Source organism: Mytilus galloprovincialis, chromosome 13, assembly GCF_965363235.1.
Source record: "Mytilus galloprovincialis chromosome 13, xbMytGall1.hap1.1, whole genome shotgun sequence".
In the NCBI taxonomy this organism is placed as follows: domain Eukaryota; kingdom Metazoa; phylum Mollusca; class Bivalvia; order Mytilida; family Mytilidae; genus Mytilus; species Mytilus galloprovincialis.
Window position 1 is genome coordinate 39,275,014 of NC_134850.1, and position 21,524 is coordinate 39,296,537.

General features: G+C 31.6%; 1 protein-coding gene across 1 annotated transcript in view; it reads right to left on the reverse strand.

Moving 5' to 3' along the window:
* The window catches only part of LOC143057517 (uncharacterized), a 131,668-nt gene that overhangs the window by 56,773 nt on the left and 53,371 nt on the right, over positions 1-21,524 (reverse strand). The window contains exons 14-28 of the mRNA XM_076230828.1: positions 19,327-19,512; positions 15,754-15,934; positions 14,906-15,072; positions 13,313-13,440; positions 12,801-13,053; positions 11,031-11,202; positions 10,151-10,394; positions 9,061-9,178; positions 7,190-7,365; positions 6,009-6,168; positions 4,607-4,804; positions 3,011-3,250; positions 1,267-1,426; positions 820-1,061; positions 397-527 (exon numbers count right to left, since the gene is read on the reverse strand). Coding sequence (XP_076086943.1) covers positions 397-527; positions 820-1,061; positions 1,267-1,426; positions 3,011-3,250; positions 4,607-4,804; positions 6,009-6,168; positions 7,190-7,365; positions 9,061-9,178; positions 10,151-10,394; positions 11,031-11,202; positions 12,801-13,053; positions 13,313-13,440; positions 14,906-15,072; positions 15,754-15,934; positions 19,327-19,512 — 2,756 coding nt within the window. The remainder of the gene's footprint in view (positions 1-396; positions 528-819; positions 1,062-1,266; positions 1,427-3,010; positions 3,251-4,606; positions 4,805-6,008; positions 6,169-7,189; positions 7,366-9,060; positions 9,179-10,150; positions 10,395-11,030; positions 11,203-12,800; positions 13,054-13,312; positions 13,441-14,905; positions 15,073-15,753; positions 15,935-19,326; positions 19,513-21,524) is intronic.

Consider the following 21,524-nt stretch of genomic DNA (forward strand, 5'->3'; position numbering starts at 1 on the left):
TTAATATATACATTACCTGGTCTTTAATACTAACGGCAATTATTAAAATATATAAAAACAAGAATGTGTCCCTAGTACACGGATGCCCCATCCACACTATCATTTTCTATGTTCAGTGGACTGTGAAAATGGGGTAAAAAGTCTTATTTGGCATTAAAATTTGAAAGATCATATCATTTGGAACATGTGAACGAAGTTTCAAGTTGCTTGTACTTCAACTTTATAAAAAACTACCTCTACCAAAAACTTAAACCAGAAGCAGGACAGACGGATAAATGAACAAATGGATGAACGAATGGCTGCACAGACTAGAAAACATAATGCCCATAAATGGGGCATAATAAAACGTTTTTTTGTCTGCTTATTATCATTTTTTAAGAATTTCAAGAAACTTACACCAATGTATTCTGGACAAGTTACATATCCTGTTCCTGGTTTACTGGTATCAATGATAACTGAACCAAACGTAGTTCTACCTATAATACCAGTTTTGTCTTCTGCCCAGATACTGATTATATTAGGTTTGCCTACAATTAAAAATGATAACAATAATAACACTGATTTAATTACTTGTTCAAATTTCCTTCTGACAAAAATGGGAACTTAGTATGTGGCATCATAATACTTGTTACATTTTTCAATGAATATTGATGTACCAGTAAGTTATGTTATGTGATTTTCCATATTGAATGGATACAGTATCAATGTTACGATGTATCATCCCATAAGTATTAAACAAGGAATATATATCATTATCTCTGTAAAGTTTGAAAAAAGTAGTGTTTTGAGTTTGATAATTGTGGCTAGATAACTTCTTACCTGAAATATCAGGTTTAACAGAGCCAACTTCAAAGTTACTACTTTGTGTAGAGGATATATTCACTTCAGTTCTAGGTGATATGTCCTCAGCGTATGGATATGTCCCAACAGAATACCAGGCTCTTATTACTTCACTGTCTGTGTCATTGTAGTGCCATAAGGCAGACAGGGAATCAGCTGTACTTTTATACATTGAAGAACTTGGCCCTATGTCACCATCAACTGCATTTTTATCAGCCAACCTAAATTGAAGGTAAAACAAGAGAATGGCTGAGACTACATTTTTTTTTATTTCTTCCTAGATCATAAATTTTATTTCCACATTTTTAATTCCACAGAGTACCATGACAATTGCACTGATACTTTGAATCTCACCTACTTTATGAATCTAATAAATGTAAATATTAATATTTTTAAGAGTTTCTGGTGTAAGGCTATCATATTTACCTATCTAAAATAATGTTTGGTGGTAGTACATCTACTGTAATTCCATCTGATACAGACTCAATAATATTTCCAGCATTGGTGATACCTCTGATGGTAGAATAATATGTCTTTCCAGGTTTGATTGGAACATTCACTTGTGCATATCCAGAGCTTGAAATACCTATATATTTACAATAAAATGGTTTAAATATCACACTTATAAGCTCAATCCAAAAAATGATTATAAATTCGAAGGGTTGATTGATTGATAATGGCTAAATTGCTTAATGTCACATCAGCATCAACTCATTGAAGCATTAATAATGATAATAAATGCGAATGGGAAATATTTTTTTACTTGAAAATACTTTTTTCAGTAAAATCAGGGAAGATTCTACTAGTACTATTAGTCACACCAATTTAATTTCTTGTTGTACGGATTTCCACTCTAAAAATTAATTGGGGCAAGAAAACAATTTGAAAGTTTTGATAAAAAAAAGATTTAATTCATAAATATTTGAGTTCAAGCTTTAACATTAAAGGCGAGTGATTAAAATTTTATTTGTAAACATTAAATCATAGGTTCTGACAATAAAGTCACAATATCAAACAAAAGAAGATAGTATGAAACTTGATTTACCACTTGTGATTAGACATTTTTTTACTTTATCAACTGCTGAAGTGTTCACCAATACATGTTATGCCCACTTTTAATTGCAGCCTATTTATGACTTATAGTATTTTGGAGCAACCATTTAATTTCAAGGGGAGGTAATGGTTTTATGTCTGAGACAGAATTCCTTTTTCATGCATATGTTAAGCGCGATCATTCTTATTTAGTTTTACAACCCTTTCAATCAAATTGTATTTTTTAATATTTAACCTTTATTTTTTTGGTCATCTGCCTGACCAAAATATTTTTTTCATCAAATTTTGGATCAGAATATATTTTTAGAAAAGAGCCATAACCCCCCTTGAAGTCAAATGGTTGTTCCCTTACTGTTAGTTTCTGAGGATATCATATCTTGAACTTAAGGATGTACTTAGGTGAGGTTCTGGAATTTGTGTCAAATGTTCGGACTCCTTGGTGTTTTTCCATACAATACAATGTAAAATATTTTGCCCCATAACACCCATTTATTTTTTCACTATTAAGACTAAATAGCTCATGAAAGGTCATTTACCAAAATTTTAGAAGATTCTTAATTTTCTTCCTTTTGTTTTGAGACCCAATAATACCAATGCAAATATAAGGTAAAAGTCTGATTCAGCCTTTTCCCGCCATATTTTAATTCTCAAATATCTTGAAAAGGAGGTCCATGACCTATCAATATTTTTAGCTTATGTTTATCCTTAATTGATGCTCTACCAGCTTATAGTATCAATTTTAACTTCTTAATTCATTAATTTTCACCAAACCTCACCTAAGTACATCCTTAATAATTATTTCAACTGTTTTGAAAGATCCCAATTGAATTGACAATAGATGCCTTTCCTCCTTCACAGGACATGACTAACAATTAACAACATGGCAAGTGTCTTGCAAGCAGCAGGAACTGCTTATCCTTCTGGGATACCTGAGTTCACCCACAAACATTTCATTGTCAAAACTGTGATATCAAACATCTCAAAAAATAAATAAATCCACAGTATCTACCTGAGCAACTCGTAAAAAAGGTGTTCTTCAAAATTTATTTCATGATATCATGGAGTTTATTGTTAACCTTATTTCAATAAATAAAATTTATAGGAAATTAAATCCTACCATCTCCAGCAATAGTTTCCTCTTCTACATGTAAAATTCCGTCAGATGAAAACGTGGTAATATCTTGTCCACCTGGGGTTGTCCCTACAGCCCATTCATAGTCCATGACACCATGTAGGTGGCTCTCAAAGCCTGTGTACTGAACACTGAGGGTAGAAATGTCAGACTGGTAATCAATGTCAACACCAATGTCAGATACAGGATCATGGTCTGTGCCGTCCGTACCATCAATAACTATACCTACAAAACAAAGTAAAGCTCAAATCATGTAAACATATCAGACTGGTAATCAATGTTAACACAAATGTCAGATACTGGTTCATAGTCTTATTCTATCTGTACCACCAATAACTATACCTTCAAACAAAGCAAAGGTTATATGGCACATATTTTTTCCTACATAGACATTTTACACCCAATTTCAAATGATTCAACCTTTCTATTAAAATAGGTACTGAGTGCTTCGCAACATCATGAAAAATGTCAACATGAAGCAAGGATGTTTTTAAGGAAGAACTGAAGGTTATAAACTTGGCAGTCCACTGCAGGACTTCAGGAAAATTTTTAGTTAATAATTTCAAGTTCCATAAATATCCAATTAAACCAATGCAACTAATAGCTATACATCATGACACTATATCATAACAAAGTAACTCAGTAACAGCAAAAACTAGACAGCATTGAGATGGGAACCATCTCTGTTGACCCTGCTGTGAATTACATGGGGTTTAAACATTTGTATCTTTAATTAGTATAACTGAAACCAACATTTTTGACCTGGACATTTGACCTAGGAAGTTGTACATACATTATGACACATCCCTGGTGTTGGCTAATAGACATGTCAAGTATTAAGATTGAAATTATAAGGGTTCTCTAGATATGGAGCAGACACAATTTGTTACAGACGGACGGACAGACTGATCACTATAGGGGGACTCGCCATTTGGCAGTGCCCTAATTTTTCATTCATCAGGGTATTTATAATTATGATCTTGAATACCTAAACTGTAATATTTTTTTTTATCCTCTCCTATCTGATATATACGTGTTCCCATTTCTATATCATATTCTAGCCAATAGAATCTTTCCTAAATAGTAAGACAGCCAACAAAGACAAATATCTGTTATATAATTATTTCAAGATAATATCATATAAAAATCATGATGCAAAGCAATTAGAGTAAAAACGTTGATAATCCTTCAGTGTATGAATATATGGACAATGCCCCCCCCCCTTTTTTCTGCTCTGCCATATACATGAGGTAAACAAACGGACAGGGGTAAATTAATATGCCCCCACACCTCCCAACATTTTATTGAGGGAAAAAAAGCAAGCATGCACACATGTTTTTAGACTATTAATAAATATAATGCTATGCAATTTCGAATATAATTAATATTCTAAGGGCATATAACTCTTTTAAAAACATTTGATCAACACTGATAGCATTTCCCTTAATAGATGTAAAATGTTCAGAAAATAATACTTTTTCTTTTCTTTTTTGCTGCCAGAAACATTAACTATCATTTCAACTAAATAAGATTTACAAAAAAATATCAACTATAAATTAACTTTTCATCCTCATTGAATACCTGGTTTATCTGATTGGACCACAACTATAGGTGTAGACACCACTGGTGAACTTTCCAGTCCTGCTCCATTTATTGCCACTAAACTGACATAATACACTGGGGTCTTGGTGTCAATATCACTGACATCTAGTGATAATCCATCTACATATGTATCTTTCTTTAATCCTATATCTGTCCATGACTTCACCTCACTCCCACCTTATAAAATAAAATCATATGCATTGATTATTAATAAACTTACACTAAAGCTGTACCTAACAAGTGTAACTGCAAGCTACTGCTCACTGATAATATCCCCGCCGCAAGTGGATAATATTAATAGTGTAAAAATATGTAAGTGTTCAGCAAACAGGAAGATATTGAGTGATGAGTTGAGTCATGTGTAAAATGATACATGTGTTTGGTAAACAGGAAGTTGCCAAGTGATGAATCTGAAAACACATCACACGGTAAAGCTGACATATATTAACCCTGAAACCAAATTTCAGAAATAACTGTATTGTAGTTGCTGATAAAAATTTGACGAAAATTTTCAACTTGACCATCATGTGTAAAATGATACAAGTGTTCGGTATACAGGAAGTTGTCAAGTGATGAATCTGATTTCGCATCACACGGTATAGCTGACTTATATAAACCATGAAACAAAATTTCAGAAATCCTTGCATTGTAGTTCCTGAGAATAATGCGAGAAAAATATTCATGGGACGGACGGACTGACCGCATTTACCCATGTTTATTTTTGGCTATGTCAGCCATGCAGGTTGGCAGGCGGTGTCATCAGACACATTTTAAAACTTAAGATACCCCACTGATAATTGTAACCAAATTTTGTTGAATTATTGTCAGTAGTTTTAGAGGAGAAAGTTTAAAGTTTAAAGATAACAAAAATTAAGAGATATTTTAGAGATATAAGCCAAAATCTACATTTACCTGTATGTTTTATTTTTGCAGCCATCTTGGTTGGCGGGCCTCAGTTCGATGGACACATTTTTAATATTTAATACCCCAATGATGATCCTGGCCAAGTTTGGTTAAATTTAGACCAGTAATTTTTTAGAAGATTTTTTTATAAAACTCAGCAGATGACAATGACAACTGACAATGGACACCTATTGATGAGAAAAGCTCACTTGGCATTTCAGGCCAGGTGAGCTAAGATGAAATATTTTGAGTGGATTGAGTCTCAAAAATACTTTTTTTGAGAAAATTGTCTTGAAAAAGGATTATCAATATAAGTAGACAGAGCAAGCCATACTCAGTGTTTTAGAAATTTTTATGACTTATCTCCTTATTTTTTATATTTTGCTATAATAGAAAACTTTTTCCATGCATACATCATCTGAAAAAAAGCCAAGAAAGACTAGTCATTGGAACACAAAATACAAAATAGTTAAATTACCTGATGTTGATCCAACGGCTATTTTGAAACTGACAATTCCTGACTGATGATCTGAAGCTTGCCAGACTGCCTTTATACCATTTGTATCAGCTTGATACACATATCCATATACAGCTTGTTCTTCATCATCAGTCAAAGTGTTCACATGAAGCCAATTAACCTATTTATAGAATTCTCAAGTTTACTACAGAAGAAGAAATATATCATCTATAAGCTGAGAAATTTACCACAAAAAAATCCTTCTTTTTAAAGTGATTTTTTTCACCAATTCTGTACCAATTTATAACTTCTCTAAGCCATTGTTTATTTGGAATAAATATTATTCATTTGATTTTTTTCAGCTCAAATAGGTTAAATCAATTATGAATAATCATGGCAATAATTTGAAGAACACTTGCAAAATGTCAATATGAAGGAATTTGATAGTTGAAAGAATAAAATTTTGCTGTTTATAAAGTTAATTATTTCCCTATGGTATTAGCAAGTTATAAGTTGCAATAGAAAGAAATGTATAAATTATAAGTATGCAATAACTTACAGTTAAGAAACAAAGCAATACACTATTGACCAACAAAATAACATTACAAACAAACTATGTATAAACAGTCTTTATGATAGACGATTTCTATAATAACCTGACTTGGCTGGTAATTAAGTATTACTTCTAATTCATTGCACTCAAATTAGCTAAAATGTATGACCAGTTGATCAGTTGGTAGAAGTATTTACATACTGGAATTGGGTAAAACTTTTTAAGAGTTAGTCTACTTTCATTCTACCGACTTTTGACTCAGGGTCCTATATTTTTTTTTACAGGTAACCTACTCTGTGGTAAGACATCACGGTACTCTGTCAATAACGAGCAACCACAATAAGTAAAATCAAATATATAAAGGGTGCAGTTTGGGGGGAAAGTTTACTGCTTTCTTATGATTTAGTCATGTATAGAAACATTAAACTGTAAAATTTTACTCATAATTGTACTGATTAAAATCTTGAATTCACTTATTTACGCTGCTCTTGCTTGGCCATGGACTAGGATGTTCAACCACAGAGAATGTAGAATGTTGAAAAAAAAATAAATTCTGGAGTCAAAAGTTGGTAATATGAAAATGGTCTATTGGTAAAGTAATAGGCCAAAACATTCTGGATAATAACTGTAACAACTCTTATTTCCTTACAATTGGAGGAGTTCTGTCTATTTTCACACCATTTGTTTCAAAAGCTGCCACAAATCCTGCTTTATTAACAGCTCCTATCCTGATACTGTATACGGCACCTTGTAGTAAATCTAGACTGGAATCAGTGAATTCATTTATTGTCTCATCGTCAAGCTGCAGCCAATCATTTTGAGTTGCTAAAAATAAAAAAAAATATATATATACGAGTCTTTGTTTAATCTGTGTTGTTGTGTTGCTCTTTATTTGGTGTTACAGTGACTTGATTGTAAGTGTTGCTATCCATCAATTGCAATTCATTCAAAATTTTGACCAAATTGCAATTTGTTTTATTAAACCAAATTGTTCAACTGGTCAGAAATTTGAACCAACTGCTGTAGAAAACCACAGTCAAGACTGAAAGTGCAAGGTGATAAAATAAAACATACTTACAATCCTATAAGACTTTAACTCCACTTTATTGATGGTATTTTTAAATCAGTCTATCAATCTGTATAGTTATATTATAGCCATTACCATACTAAAGGTGAACTGTTTTATTTTTAATTGCTATAAAAATGTCCAAACTAAGCTTTAATATAGTTTTTCTTTCGAAAAGTATTCTATATTCATAAGAATCACACATTATGTGAATAAAAACATTTCATATTCAGTAAAATATTTGTGAAATTGCAATATGTTTGTACGAAGGGGAGATAATCTTTTTTGGTTTCAAAAAATCTTTATTCAAAAGAATAGTATTTTAGGTTATCTCCACAAGGAAACTTATCAATAGCATATTGTTATTTCACACATATTTTACTGAATATATGATGTATTATTTTAAATGATATATGATTCTTATAAATATAAAATCCTTTTCAAAAGAAAACCTATATAAAAGCTTAGTTTGGACATTTTTATAGCAATTAAAAATAAAAAGGATTTTATATTCATAAGAATCATATATCATTTAAAATAATACTTCATATATTCAGTAAAATATGTGTGAAATAACAATATGCTATTGATAAGTTTCCTTGTGGAGATAACCTAAAATACTATTCTTTTGAATAAAGATTTTTTGAAACCAAAAAAGATTATCTCCCCTTCCTACAAACACATTGCAATTTCACAAATATTTTACTGAATATGAAATGTTTTTATTCACATAATGTGTGATTCTTATGAATATAGAATACTTTTCGAAAGAAAAACTATATAAAAGCTTAGTTTGGACATTTTTATAGCAATTAAAAATAAAACAGTTCACCTTTAGTATGGTAATGGCTATAATATAACTATACAGATTGATCGACTGATTTAGTAATACCATCAATAAAGTGGAGTTAAAGTCTTATAGGATTGTAAGTATATTTTATTTTATCACCTTGCACTTTCACATTTTGACTGAACAATTTGTTCAATATTCTGACCAGTTGAACAATTTGATTTTATAAAACAAATTGCAATTTGGTCAAAATTTTGAATGAGTTGCAATTGGTGGATAGCAACACTAACAGTCAAGTCACTGTAATTCAACATAATTTCTTTTATTCATATTAATAATCCAATAAGTTAAAAAATTAACCTTGCATATAAACTGTCACATTTATTTTCAAATAACATGCCATCAAATTATGGTATAAGTGTATATTACAATGGTACTATTCTTTTAAATACATAAGTTTTCATTTTATACAAGTTTAGACAGTATGAGTCAGGAGTATTAAAATGTGACCATCTTCTTGAAAGGTTGGTATAGAATTAAACAGAGATCTAAACTTTAAAACTTCAATATTAAAAATGGAATCGATGTAATTTTCTGTAACTTAATATTACTATGTTAAATGCATAAATTGTGATGCATTATCATAAATAAAAATATAGCTCACATGGAAATATTAGTGATCTAATACTCTGATGCCTTTGGTAAATCTGTATTTGGAAATGATCTAGTCCAGATTCTTCATCAATAAACTTGAAGTTACATGACAGATTTTTGGCATCTGACTGTAAGGAAATAAAAGAAAGATTTTTTTATTAAAAAATACTAATATCTCTACAAGCTCATTACAACAATTAGAACCTTATCCTTCTTAATCATATTTAACAGTTGACCAAGAAGCCAAAAACATATGTATATTGCAATCATTCCAAGAATAGATTGAATATTGCTGAAGACAATAATTCATGAGAAGTCAGTAAAATGACCTTTATATAAATCAATCATTCATAGCAAGATTAATATTTCTGAAGAGAAAATGAAATAATTACAGTTGACAAACTAAGAAGGTCCATTACCAATGACTACAATAATAGAAATAGGTATGTAATACACCATTTTGTAGATAATTCAATTTAGATGTACAGGAAAATAAGTTTCTGGGGTGAAAGACGACCACTAAATTGAATATAATGGAAGTTTGCATTTGGAAGAAATGTCTCAAAAAATTGAGTAAAGTGAATTTGATGAGCATTGCAATTTGGATTAAAATTTACTTTTGGATGTAATACATTTTTCGAATTAGAATGAAATAAATTTGAATTAGTTAATGTCAATCCAATCGAAATACATGTGAATGCAGCATTAAATTGTATTTTTTCAGGATCATTATTCAGATGATTACAAACACATCACCATAAAGAATAGGATGGTATCTGTTTGTAACAAGTTTCTACTGATCTTTCTAACCTCTAACCATATATTTGCATTTATGAAAGACTTTAGTAAAAGTTTAATGTAAATTGAAGAAACGAAATTAATGACTTAATTATTTGTAAGTGTTACATAAATTACATTGAATCTATAATACTTTCTAAGACAAGTAATAGTTTTCAATAGGTCAGGTGTCTTCACAATACAGTCTTAAAAAACACATTGAAGAAACATGATTTCTAGGACACATGATTGCTAAGTATTGAATAAAGGACTGTCTGTCACTTTATTTTACCCCATAACTCATAATGATATAAAGCACTGACCTGGAATTCTAGATCTTTATCTTGAACCATGCCATCTCCTAGATATAATAGCTCTGGTGGTGTAAGATCTACAACATAGCCATCAGTCGAGTTGACTATAGAGTTGTGAGCTCCATTTGTAGTACGAAGGTCAATTTTTACTCTGTCTTTATGTTGAAATTGAAAATTCAACCATTTTACACTGTCTGTTGTGTTAGAAAATGGCACGAAATCTCTTATAATATTGTAGTTGTCTGTTAAATTTCTGAAAAAATAAAAGAGAATACATTGTAAATAACAAAATAGTTTAAAATAAAGGAAAAACAAGAATGTGTTCATAGTAAACAGATGCCACCCATACTATCATTTTCTATTTTCAGTGGGCCATAAAATTGGGGTCAAAACTCTAATTTTGCATTAAAATTAGGAAAATCATATCATTGGGGACAAGTATACTAAGTTTCAAGTTGATTGGATTTCAGCTTAATAAAAAAAACTGTTGTATTGGAAAATGGCACAAAATCTCTGTTAATTTTGTAGTTGTCTGTTACATTTCTGAAAAAAAGACAAAAGGAAATAATACCTAAAAACCCTTGGTTAATTATGAATTACATGTTTTTCAGAGAATGATTTAAACCCAATATTTCAGTGTCTGTGACTTCTCTACTGTGCCTATGCAAAGGAAAGTTACCTTTTTAAGTTCCAGTTGAAGTTCTTTTATTCAAACTTGACCTTGGTGAGTCATTGCTTATCATTAAAAAAACATGCAGTGTAATAAAAATGTTCCTACCATCCAATTGTGATGGCCACTCTCTAATATTGTCTGCTAAGTTCCAAGTGAGAAAAATCAATTTTTAGCCTCTGTACATTTTACATTTTACCCCTTAAAAAAACAACATACTGAGCTACTTGAACTTGCACTTCATACTGTCTGATTGTTGATTCAGGATCATAGTAATCTTTCCATTGTACCTCCACTTTAGCTGCATTACCAGAGAACTGGATATCTTCAAAATCTGTCTCATTTCCATCCACAACATGACCAGAAATTGGCTCTGTTAGATCCACTGTCACTGTAAAATCAGACATAAATTAACAATTGACACCAGATTTCTTGATGTGTTAGTTGCTAAATAAACTGTTGAAACAGAGAAATGTCTCCCCTGTTGGAATAAAATTCAGAAAAAGACAATCTGATGGACAGCAACATGGCTAATTAATTCAAAGTCGCTGGACCAACTAGTCTGATTCAATTTCTTTCAACTTTGCTATAAAAGGGATGATAACTCAGATAATGTATCTTGTATAAACCCATTTTGTTTTTAAATAAGACTTAAAACTAGTCCCGTGACTAGTGTTTGTTTTTCTCAAAGCATATAATAATTAGAGCTTTCTGTTCATAATTTATCTTAGAATTTTATCATTTAGTTCTCTTTGTATCACACAAAATTTGGTTTTCCTGTAGGATTTAATAATGTCCTCCATGAAAAAATGTCCACCGGACACATTTTGACAATATTTACTTATTTAAATGTGTCCTGGACACAATTTCCTATGAAAACATGTCCTCAGGTATGAAAAAGTGTCCATGAACATAGACATTATTCACTACCATAATATTGTCCAGGTGAACATTTTTTTCACAGGACATTGTGTCCGCAAGGGCATTTTTTGATATTATTAAAGTATTAAATAATATCCATTGCCTTGTTATTACTGGACGCATTTTAACTTTAATTACGAACTTGAATTAATTGTTACTTTGACATAAAAATTGTCTCATTTTGCACTCATACCATCCTTATCTTCATATCTATATTTTTTAATATACTTATATATGTTAGATCCTGTTCCATTTTATTTTCCTTTGAGGACACAATTTAATAACATTCACTAAGAAAATTTGTTCTGCAGATGGACCATATTTCATAACTGTTGCTGTAAAATGCTGTCTACTTAGGAGACAATATTTCATAGCAATAGACATTATTTATTTTCTATTGCCTTCTTCTCTGACATAATAAATATAATAAAGTTCTTCATATTTGATTTTACACTTCCTTCTTAATGTTATTCTTTCATTGTCATTACCATTTGCTGGGAATTTCTTAGAAATTTTAATTTCTCTATATTCACTTCCATCCATTATTTATTTGTTTACATTTGTATATTGATCAATTTCTCATCAATCCTTCATATTTTAATTAAAATTCAAGTATAATAAAACTTTGTAATGACCTTTGTATTACTTCCCTTGGAGGACACAATTTAATAGCAACTACTATGAGAATTTGTCCTGTGAGTGGACACTATTTCATATTGTTAGCAGTAAAAATCCGTCCTTTTGAGGGACACCATTCCATGGCAATGGACATTATTAAATACCAATTTCAATGAAAAAGTGTCCATGTGGACACTTTTTCATAGGACACTATTATGTCTTTCATTCCATGCACTATCTATACAAAATCTGATATTTTTTTACAATCTGTGGCTTGAAAAGAAGCCCTTTGACCTATACTTTTATTGTATTTTTTTTAAAAGCATGATATAAACTACATTTTGGCATATTATAAATAATTCTATGGATTTTGATTTAAAATAATGATTTTTGCAGTTATGTAGAAATTTTCTTAATTTCGCAAGATAAGAAATACTTTCAACATTTTACCTCCATTAGAAATAGCTGACACATTTTGCTGATTATTAGCACCATTAAATGCCCACACTGTTGTGAAGTAAGTATGTCCATGTTCCAGATAATTGTCAGGAGTGAGTTCTACACAAGCTTCATGTGTTGTCCTGCTGAACTCTGTCAAGTTAGCAATGTCTGTTACATTTATCTCTTTAACAGAACTAACACTGACCAAATACAATCCAATACCAGACTCAGGGTCATAGAAATGTAACCAGTTGGAACATATCTGAAAAACAAGAATGCACATTCTAAAATGTCTCATCTGCTGTACTGATCACAATTGAATTTATGTTGAAAAGTTCAGGTACAATTTTTAGTTATTCATGTAAATAAGGTGAAGGTGAGATTAACCATGTTAAAGAATGTGTGCCATACAATCATTCCTATAACCACATTGCTTACCAAAATAATTTACTCATGTGTAATTGCTTCATAAATAGTCAAAGTCATCAAAAACCCTTAAAGCAGTACTTAAGTACACTTACTCTATCTGAATACTTTGTGTACAATAAATCTTCATCATGTACAGGTCCATCCATCACAGCTCCAGAAAATGGTCCAGTTTTGTCAATAATAATAGGCGAATCAGCAACAACAGTAGTACGCAAGTCAACTAAAAAATATGATGAACAATTAAACTATGTTAATCTATAACAAGAATGTGTCCATAGTACACGAATGCCCCACTCGCATTATCATTTTACATGTTAGGTGGACTGTGAAATTGGGGCCAATACTTTAAATTTAATTAAAATAATTTCATAGGAAACATGTGTACTAAGTTTCAAGTTGATTGGACTTCAACTTCAACTTCATCAAAAACTACCTTGACCAAAAACTTTAACCAAAACTTTGACCTGAGTTTCGCACCATCTTTTTCTTTGTTCAGTGGACCGTGAAATTGAGGGCAATACTTTAATTTGGCATTCAAATTAGAAAGATCATATCATAGGGAACATGTGTACTAAGTTTCAAGTTGATTGGACTTCAACTTCATCAAAAACTACCTTGACCAAAAACTTTAACCAAAACTTTAACCTGAGCTTTGCACTATGACCGTGAAATTGGGGTCAATACTTTAATTTGGTATTAAATTTAGAAAGATCATATCATAGGGAACATGTGTACTAAGTTTCAAGTTGATTGGACTTCAACTTCATCAAAAAACTTACTTGACCAAAAACTTAAACCAAAACTTTAACCTGAGCTTTGCACTATTTTTTTCTTTGTTCAGTGGACTGTGAAATTGGGGTCAAAACTTTAATTTGGCATTAAAATTAGAAAGATCATACCATGGGGAACATGTGTACTAAGTTTCAAGTTGATTGGACTGCAACTTCATCAAAAACTACCTTGACCAAAAAAAACTTTAACCTAAAGCGGGACGAATGGACGAACAAACAGACGAACAGACACACAGACCAGAAAACATAATGCCCCTCTACTATTGTAGTTGAGGCATAAAAATAGTTTTTTTTCTTCAAAAGCTGATATCTATAATTTATAATATCTATATTTCAGGTTATCACCTATTCATACCTGATTCGTATGGAGTATATAAAGACAGTCAAGAATTTGAGGTTTGGTTTCAAATTTTAGAAGAAAACAAGAATGTGTCCATAGTACACAGATTTGTCCATAGTACACGGATGCCCCACTCACACTATCATTTTCAATAATGCTATAAGTGAACCAACACCTGAAGTAGTAATTGTGCAGAATGAAAAAAAAAAGGGTACAAGGATGACCAATCCGAACTTTCATTTTCTATGTTTAGTGGACCCTGAAATTGCGGTCAAAAATCTTATTTGGCATTTAAATTAGAAAGATCATATCAAAGGGAAATGTGTACTAAGTTTAAAATTGATTGGACTTGGACTTCATCAAAAACTACCTCAACCAAAAACTTTAACCTGAAGCGGGACGAATAGACAAACGGACGAACAGACGAATTGACCCACAGACCAGAAAACATAATGCCCCTTCTATTGTAGGTGGGGCATAAAAAAGCTTATAACACAAATTTGGGTCATATAAGTGAATAGGAGTAAGAGGAGAAAATGTTATTATATAATTACCTTTATTGATTGCTCTAATTTTCAGCCAGTTTGGAACACCATCAGTTAAAATTCTACCAAGAGTGATCATAGGATCAAATGGAAATCTGATCCATCTCATCTCAATACAATCTCTCTTTGTTCTCCCTAAACATACATCATTGAAGGCCAATCCTGAATGTGGATCACTTGAAAAAAGTATAAACAATGTAAAATGTCATGAAAAACTAATTTTGTTTTATTTAAACTGAACCAACAAAGCAAGACACATTGTGACTTTTTTCAAACCTCGCTTATACTTCAGTTGACATATTTTTTCTTTTGGTTATAACTGATCTTTCCTATTTAAGTACATGATATCTGTGAATCTATAACCACATAATATTTTCCAAAATACACATCCTGTGTTTGCAAAATTGAAAAATATGTTCAGTTTCTGTATTTTATTTAGATAAAGAAAACCTGAAACTGAAACTGTCTTACAATATTAATGTAGATAATAATTCTGCTATATGCTGCGGTGAAGGATCAGCAATGTAAAAGTTAATGGATGTAAAGAATTCAAGGCCAAATCTACATTTTCTTTGTCATAAAAGAAAAAAACTCTAGAAGATTAAACATTGACACCATTTTGGAATGGTGTAAGTTCATACAAATAGCTAAGAAACCACACTTTTCTTATTATACACATTTTTCTCTTTCCATTGATATGCAATGTAGGTGTGGGTTCTTCCTGTACATTAAAGTTATGATTAAATGAATTCTGGTTGCAGTTCTTCAAATGTAAAACAATTATTTTCTGGTAATAATTCGTAAATTTTGTGGTTTGAGGGAACCATGAAAACCTTCAAATTTGGCAAAATATTTACCTAGAGTTGTGCTTGGCTGTGATGGTAAAGGTACTTTCATCGTATCTTATATCATAAATTTCCAAGATTAAAGGTGGTGAGTTGTCTACAGTAAGTGGTATTGAATGACAAACAGTTGTAGCCAATGGACCTCCATATTCTACATTATTCAATGCTCTTACAGATATATAGTATTTGCCATCTGCAATATACAAAAAGTTATGTTAAATAAATAAAAGTAGAGTTCCAATGTCTCCTGCCTTTCACATATTTTATTAATATTTCAATGATCAATGATAATTACATTGATTTACCAGTGAATAAAAACCTTACATACTTTTTAACCTACAATATGAAATCAAACAGGTCAAGAAAAATCCAATTGCAAGTGGTCTCTGTTTATATTTATATTCATGTTTATATCAGGGTTATATGACCGTTGGCAGTCTTCATAGGTCATATCAATGGTTAATTAGATGACGTCTATACAAAATTACTTGAAATGTTGATACATCTTATAGAGTGCACCCATTTGTTTATTTAAAACTTTATAATTTTGGTACATGATTAAGTATATTATATCAGGGAACATGAATTTGACAGCTACTGCCCCTTTAAGACCCCAGAACTTTGTCATAATTTGCACTCTTTCATGAAAATGAAGATAAATGCTGAATTTATCCACTTTTCAATCCACATTTCCCTTTAGAAAGCATCATGCAGAGTCAAGAAACAAAATAATTTCAAACCAGATGCTCCGCAGGGCGCAGCTTTATATGACCGCAGAGGTTGAACCCTGAACGGTTGGGGCAAGTATGGACACAACATTCAAGCTGGAATCAGCTATAAATTTGGATTGTGATTAAATAATTGACACAGCATAGGTTTCTGACACAGAATGAATGTGGTCTAATGAACTTAAAATTTTTGTTTTGCCTTTGAGCAATTCACTATGCTGTTGAATATGAATCCTCTCAATAAAAAGTTTGAAGAAATTTTCTTTAAATATTTATGAAATCTGAAATAAGAAAAATTGAACCCCCCCCCCCAAAATTTTTTTTCACATCCCCCTTTCCTTTTTTTCCAAAACCAATCTCAATTCAAATTTCTAATGGAGTTTGCAACAATAACTACTCATTTAAATACATCATAAAATATTAAAATGTAAAAAAAGTGCTTGTTATCACTGAATGGTAAAGATTGTTTTAATTTATCAGTTGGTAGTAAAAGTGAATATACATTGTATATTGTATAAAACAATGATTTAAGTTGATTCAACTACTATTCTGGACAAAGAAAGATAACTCCAACTGAAATTTCTTGCTATTGCACAATATTGTGCAATTAGATATTTCTTGCTATTGCGCAATACTGTGCAATTGAAAATATTTGCTATTGCACAATACTGTGCAATTGAAGATTTCTTGCTATTGCGCAATACTGTGCAATTGAAGATTTCTTGCTATTGCTGAGTACTGTGCAATTGAAAATTTCTTGCTATTGCACAATACTTAATATAATAATTTTGGATTCTGATTTGGACCAACTTGAAAACTGGCCCCATAATCAAAAATCTAAGTACATGTTTAGATTCAGCATATCAAAGAAGCCCAAGAATTCAATTTTTGTTAAAATTAAACTAAGTTTAATTTTGGACCCTTTGGACTTTAATGTAGACCAATTTGAAAATGGGACCAAAAATTAAGAATCTACATACACAGTTAGATTTGGCATATCAAAGAACCCCTATTATTCAATTTTTGATGAAATCAAACAAAGTTTAATTTTGGACCCCGATTTGGACCAACTTGAAAACTGGGCCAATAATCAAAAATCTAAGTACATTTTTAGATTCAGCATATCAAAGAACCCCAAGGATTCAATTTTTGTTAAAATCAAAATAAGTTTAATTTTGGACCCTTTGGACCTTAATGCAGACCAACTTGAAAACGGGACCCAAAATTAAGAATCTACATACACAGTTAGATTCGGCATATCAAAGAACCCCAATTTATCAATTTTTGATGAAATCAAACAAAGTTTAATTTTTGACCCTTTGGGCCCCTTATTCCTAAACTGTTGGGACCAAAACTCCCAAAATCAATCCCAACCTTCCTTTTATTGTCATAAACCTTGTGTTTAAATTTCATAGATTTCTATATACTTATACCAAAGTTATGGTGCGAAAACCAAGAAAAATGCTTATTTGGGCCCCTTTTTGGCCCCTAATTCCAAAACGGTTCGGACCTCAACTCCCAAAATCAATACCAACCTTCCTTTAGTGGTCATAAACCTTGTGTTTAAATTTCATTGATTTCTATTTACTTAAACTAAAGTTATTGTGCGAAAACCAAGAATAATGCTTATTTGGGCCTTTTTTTGGCCCCTAATTCCTAAACTGTTTGAACCGAAACTCCCAAAATCAATCCCAACCTTCCTTTCGTGGTCATAAACCTTGTGTTTAAATTTCATAGATTTCTATTCACTTAAACTAAAGTTATAGTGCGAAAACCAAGAAAATGCTTATTTGGGCCCTTTTTGGCCCCTACTTCCTAAAATATTGGGACCAAAACTCTCAAAATCAATCCCAACCTTCCTTTTGTGGTCATAAACCTTGTGTTAAAATTTCATAAATTTCTATTCGTTTTTACTAAAATTAGGGTGCGAAAACTAAAAGTATTCTGACGACGACGACGACGCCAACGTGATACCAATATACGACCAAATTTTTTTTAATTTTTGCGGTCGTATAAAAACCTTTATTATATATTTACTTGCATACATATTCTTACCAATTATGGAGTTGTTTCTCGTGTGCAAGCATACATTTCCAATCCAAAATATACTGAAAAGGTGATGTAACCAAGGAAAATCTAATATGTTTTTACAAAACATAAAGATTTAGCCATGGTAAATTGCTGCTGTGAATTTTGATTTTCGTTTTCTAAACACCCTAAAGCTTAGTATTGATAAAAATAACTTTTTATTTGCATTAATATTTGGGCCAATAGGGGTAAGCTTTCCCATCGAATGCTGCATTACTTAAAGCAGTCAGTATTTCAGTCACAGATTCTAATGCAACAACGTTTGTAACGTTCATTTTGATTGGATAACGTCACTTTCTTACATGGCATCAATTGACAATTGATGCTATGGGACGTACGCGCAAGCGCAGATGGCATATGACAGATTTTAAATACATGTTTTAACGTTGTTTTCTGTCAGTTTCATTAGAATGGAGATAACAATATTGTATTTTAAGCTCCGACGGCATCAATTTGGGATTTGATGGTCGCAAATACCCGTTTACTGTCTCCGCTAACGCGTCGCCAGTAAACTTAATTTGCGACCATCAAATCCCCAATTGATGCCGTCGGAGCTTAAAATACAATACAGTTATCTCCTAAATTGAGTCTTTCGAAGGAAACTAATTCTAATGAATATGATACCCTTCTCTTTTTATTCTTATGTTAGTAAAATCATAAATATATACTGATCAATCAAGCATGTTGTCATAATTTTCATTTTCAATACTGCATTAATCTTAAAATTCTTATCAACATTTTCCTTTGAAATTAAGATAAAGCACGTTACCTGGCAGTGTTTGATATGGAGCAGGAATAGGATTAATTGTAGCAGTATGAGTCCACTGGGACATATCAAACAGATGTTTGTGTGGATCATAATGTGGATGTATCAAATCGTCACAGACACTCTTTCCAACAAATATTGCGTAACCCAATAGTCCACTTTCTTTATCTATGAATCCATCCCAGTTAGCTGTAAAAAAAAAAAAAGTGTGAACAAGAATAACTTAAATTCATTTATATTGTTTTAAGAATGCAATTTTGACTTTTTTGTAGTTTATTTTGGTAGGATTTTTTTTATACAGATGGGTGCGGTCCTAACCTTGACAAAAGTTAACTTAGAGTTAACTTGTTGACTGCTTTCTAAGTTAACTTGAGAATTTTTAAGCAGTCAAGCAAGTTAACTTCGTCGTTGGTGGACCAGACCTACGGTCTGCTTTTTTAGGACTGCTGCAGACCTATCGACAAGTCTGCTCCAGACCAGACCTGTGGACAAGTCTGCTTTTGACCAGTCCTGAGGACAGGTCTGCCCCAGACCAGACCTGTGGACAAGTCTGCTTTTGACCAGTCCTAAGGACAGGTCTGCCTCAGACCAGACATGTGGACAGGTCTGCTCCTGACCAGACCTGAGGACAGGTCTGCTTTTGACCAGACCTGTGGACAAGTCTGCTATTGACCAGACCTGAGGACAGGTCTGCTTATGACAGATTATCGTTATAAGAGTTTTCATATCAGACTTGAGCTTTCATTAAAATATGTAAACAACATTCGCATTGTTTTTCCACAGATATCATTTATTATTTACTCGCTAGACTCTACTAGATATTATACAAATGCTCTCTTTTATTTGATATACATGTATTTTTATATAAATAAAAAATGGCTATACGATCACACAGAGTTCTTTTTTTTTATTAGAAGGCGGATAGAAAGGTTATCCAACGCATCGGAACAATATTCTTATATCACGGGATATCGGCAACATTGTCTACGTTACTTCGTTCCCCGTTGTTTACCTGTCCCTTCCTAAATTTTACTTTATGCATAAATTTATACTTGCATGGATATTTCATTGATATTCAACTTGTTTGCATTGGATTTACTATTCTATTTCCCGCAGAATATTCTAACAGAAATTGTACAGTGTCCGTAAGCATACGATGTGGTAAAACTATCAACAATCTCGTCAAATTCGTCAGATTTATCGAGAGATTAGTCATTGCCGATATTTATATGGGACGTCCTAAAATTATACTCAATGCGCACTTTAATGAAATAGTTGCCACTTGACGTTTAACTATAAACAAAATCAATCAACCGACATAATAGATTCCAAGAAGAGAACCTCGTATACTTTTTTTTATTAAATCATTGTAAATAGTACAAATAAATTCAGACATGTCAGTGTTGGTACTTTGATGATGTGGCATAATAGTTTTGTTTTACACGTACACCATCATGAACTCCTATATATATGATGTGACTGTTATTATGAATAAAGAGATGAAATTCTGACATTCTCAATTTATTCAGAATATTTTTTGCATTAATGGTTTTCCAATATTATTGATTACGTGTACATTTACGGTCCTACTAAAATGTGAACAGGAGCGCCAGGAGAAGACATTAAGGCACTCGGTACAATGGTATGCGGGTATATAGATTTGCAAATAAACGTGCACATATGATCAGTTTTGGTCAAATAATTTTGTTGTACAAGTCAGCATGAGGTATTAAAACTACTGAAATTTTGTTACGGATTAATATTTTGAATAAAAGGAGGACACGCTGGTATCCTAAATTTATGCGAACAAAAATTTGTTGTTATTAAATTGCAATATTGCTGTCCATTGTCATGATTGTATTATACATTGAATCCTGACATAAAAAATATGGCTGATTTACTATGCGGGTATATAGATTTACAAATTAAAGTGCATATATGGTAAGTTTTGGTGGATGCGGTCAAATAATTTTGTTGTACAAGTCAACTGGAGGCATTAAAACTACTAAAATTTTGTTACGTATCAGTATTTTAAGTAAAAAGAGGACATGCTGGCACCCTTAATTTAGGTGAACAAAAATTTGTTGTTATTATATTGCAATATTGCTGTCCATTGTCATGATTGTATTATACATTGAATCCTGACATTAAAAATAAGGCTGATTTACTATGCTGGTATATAGATTTACAATTTAAAGTTC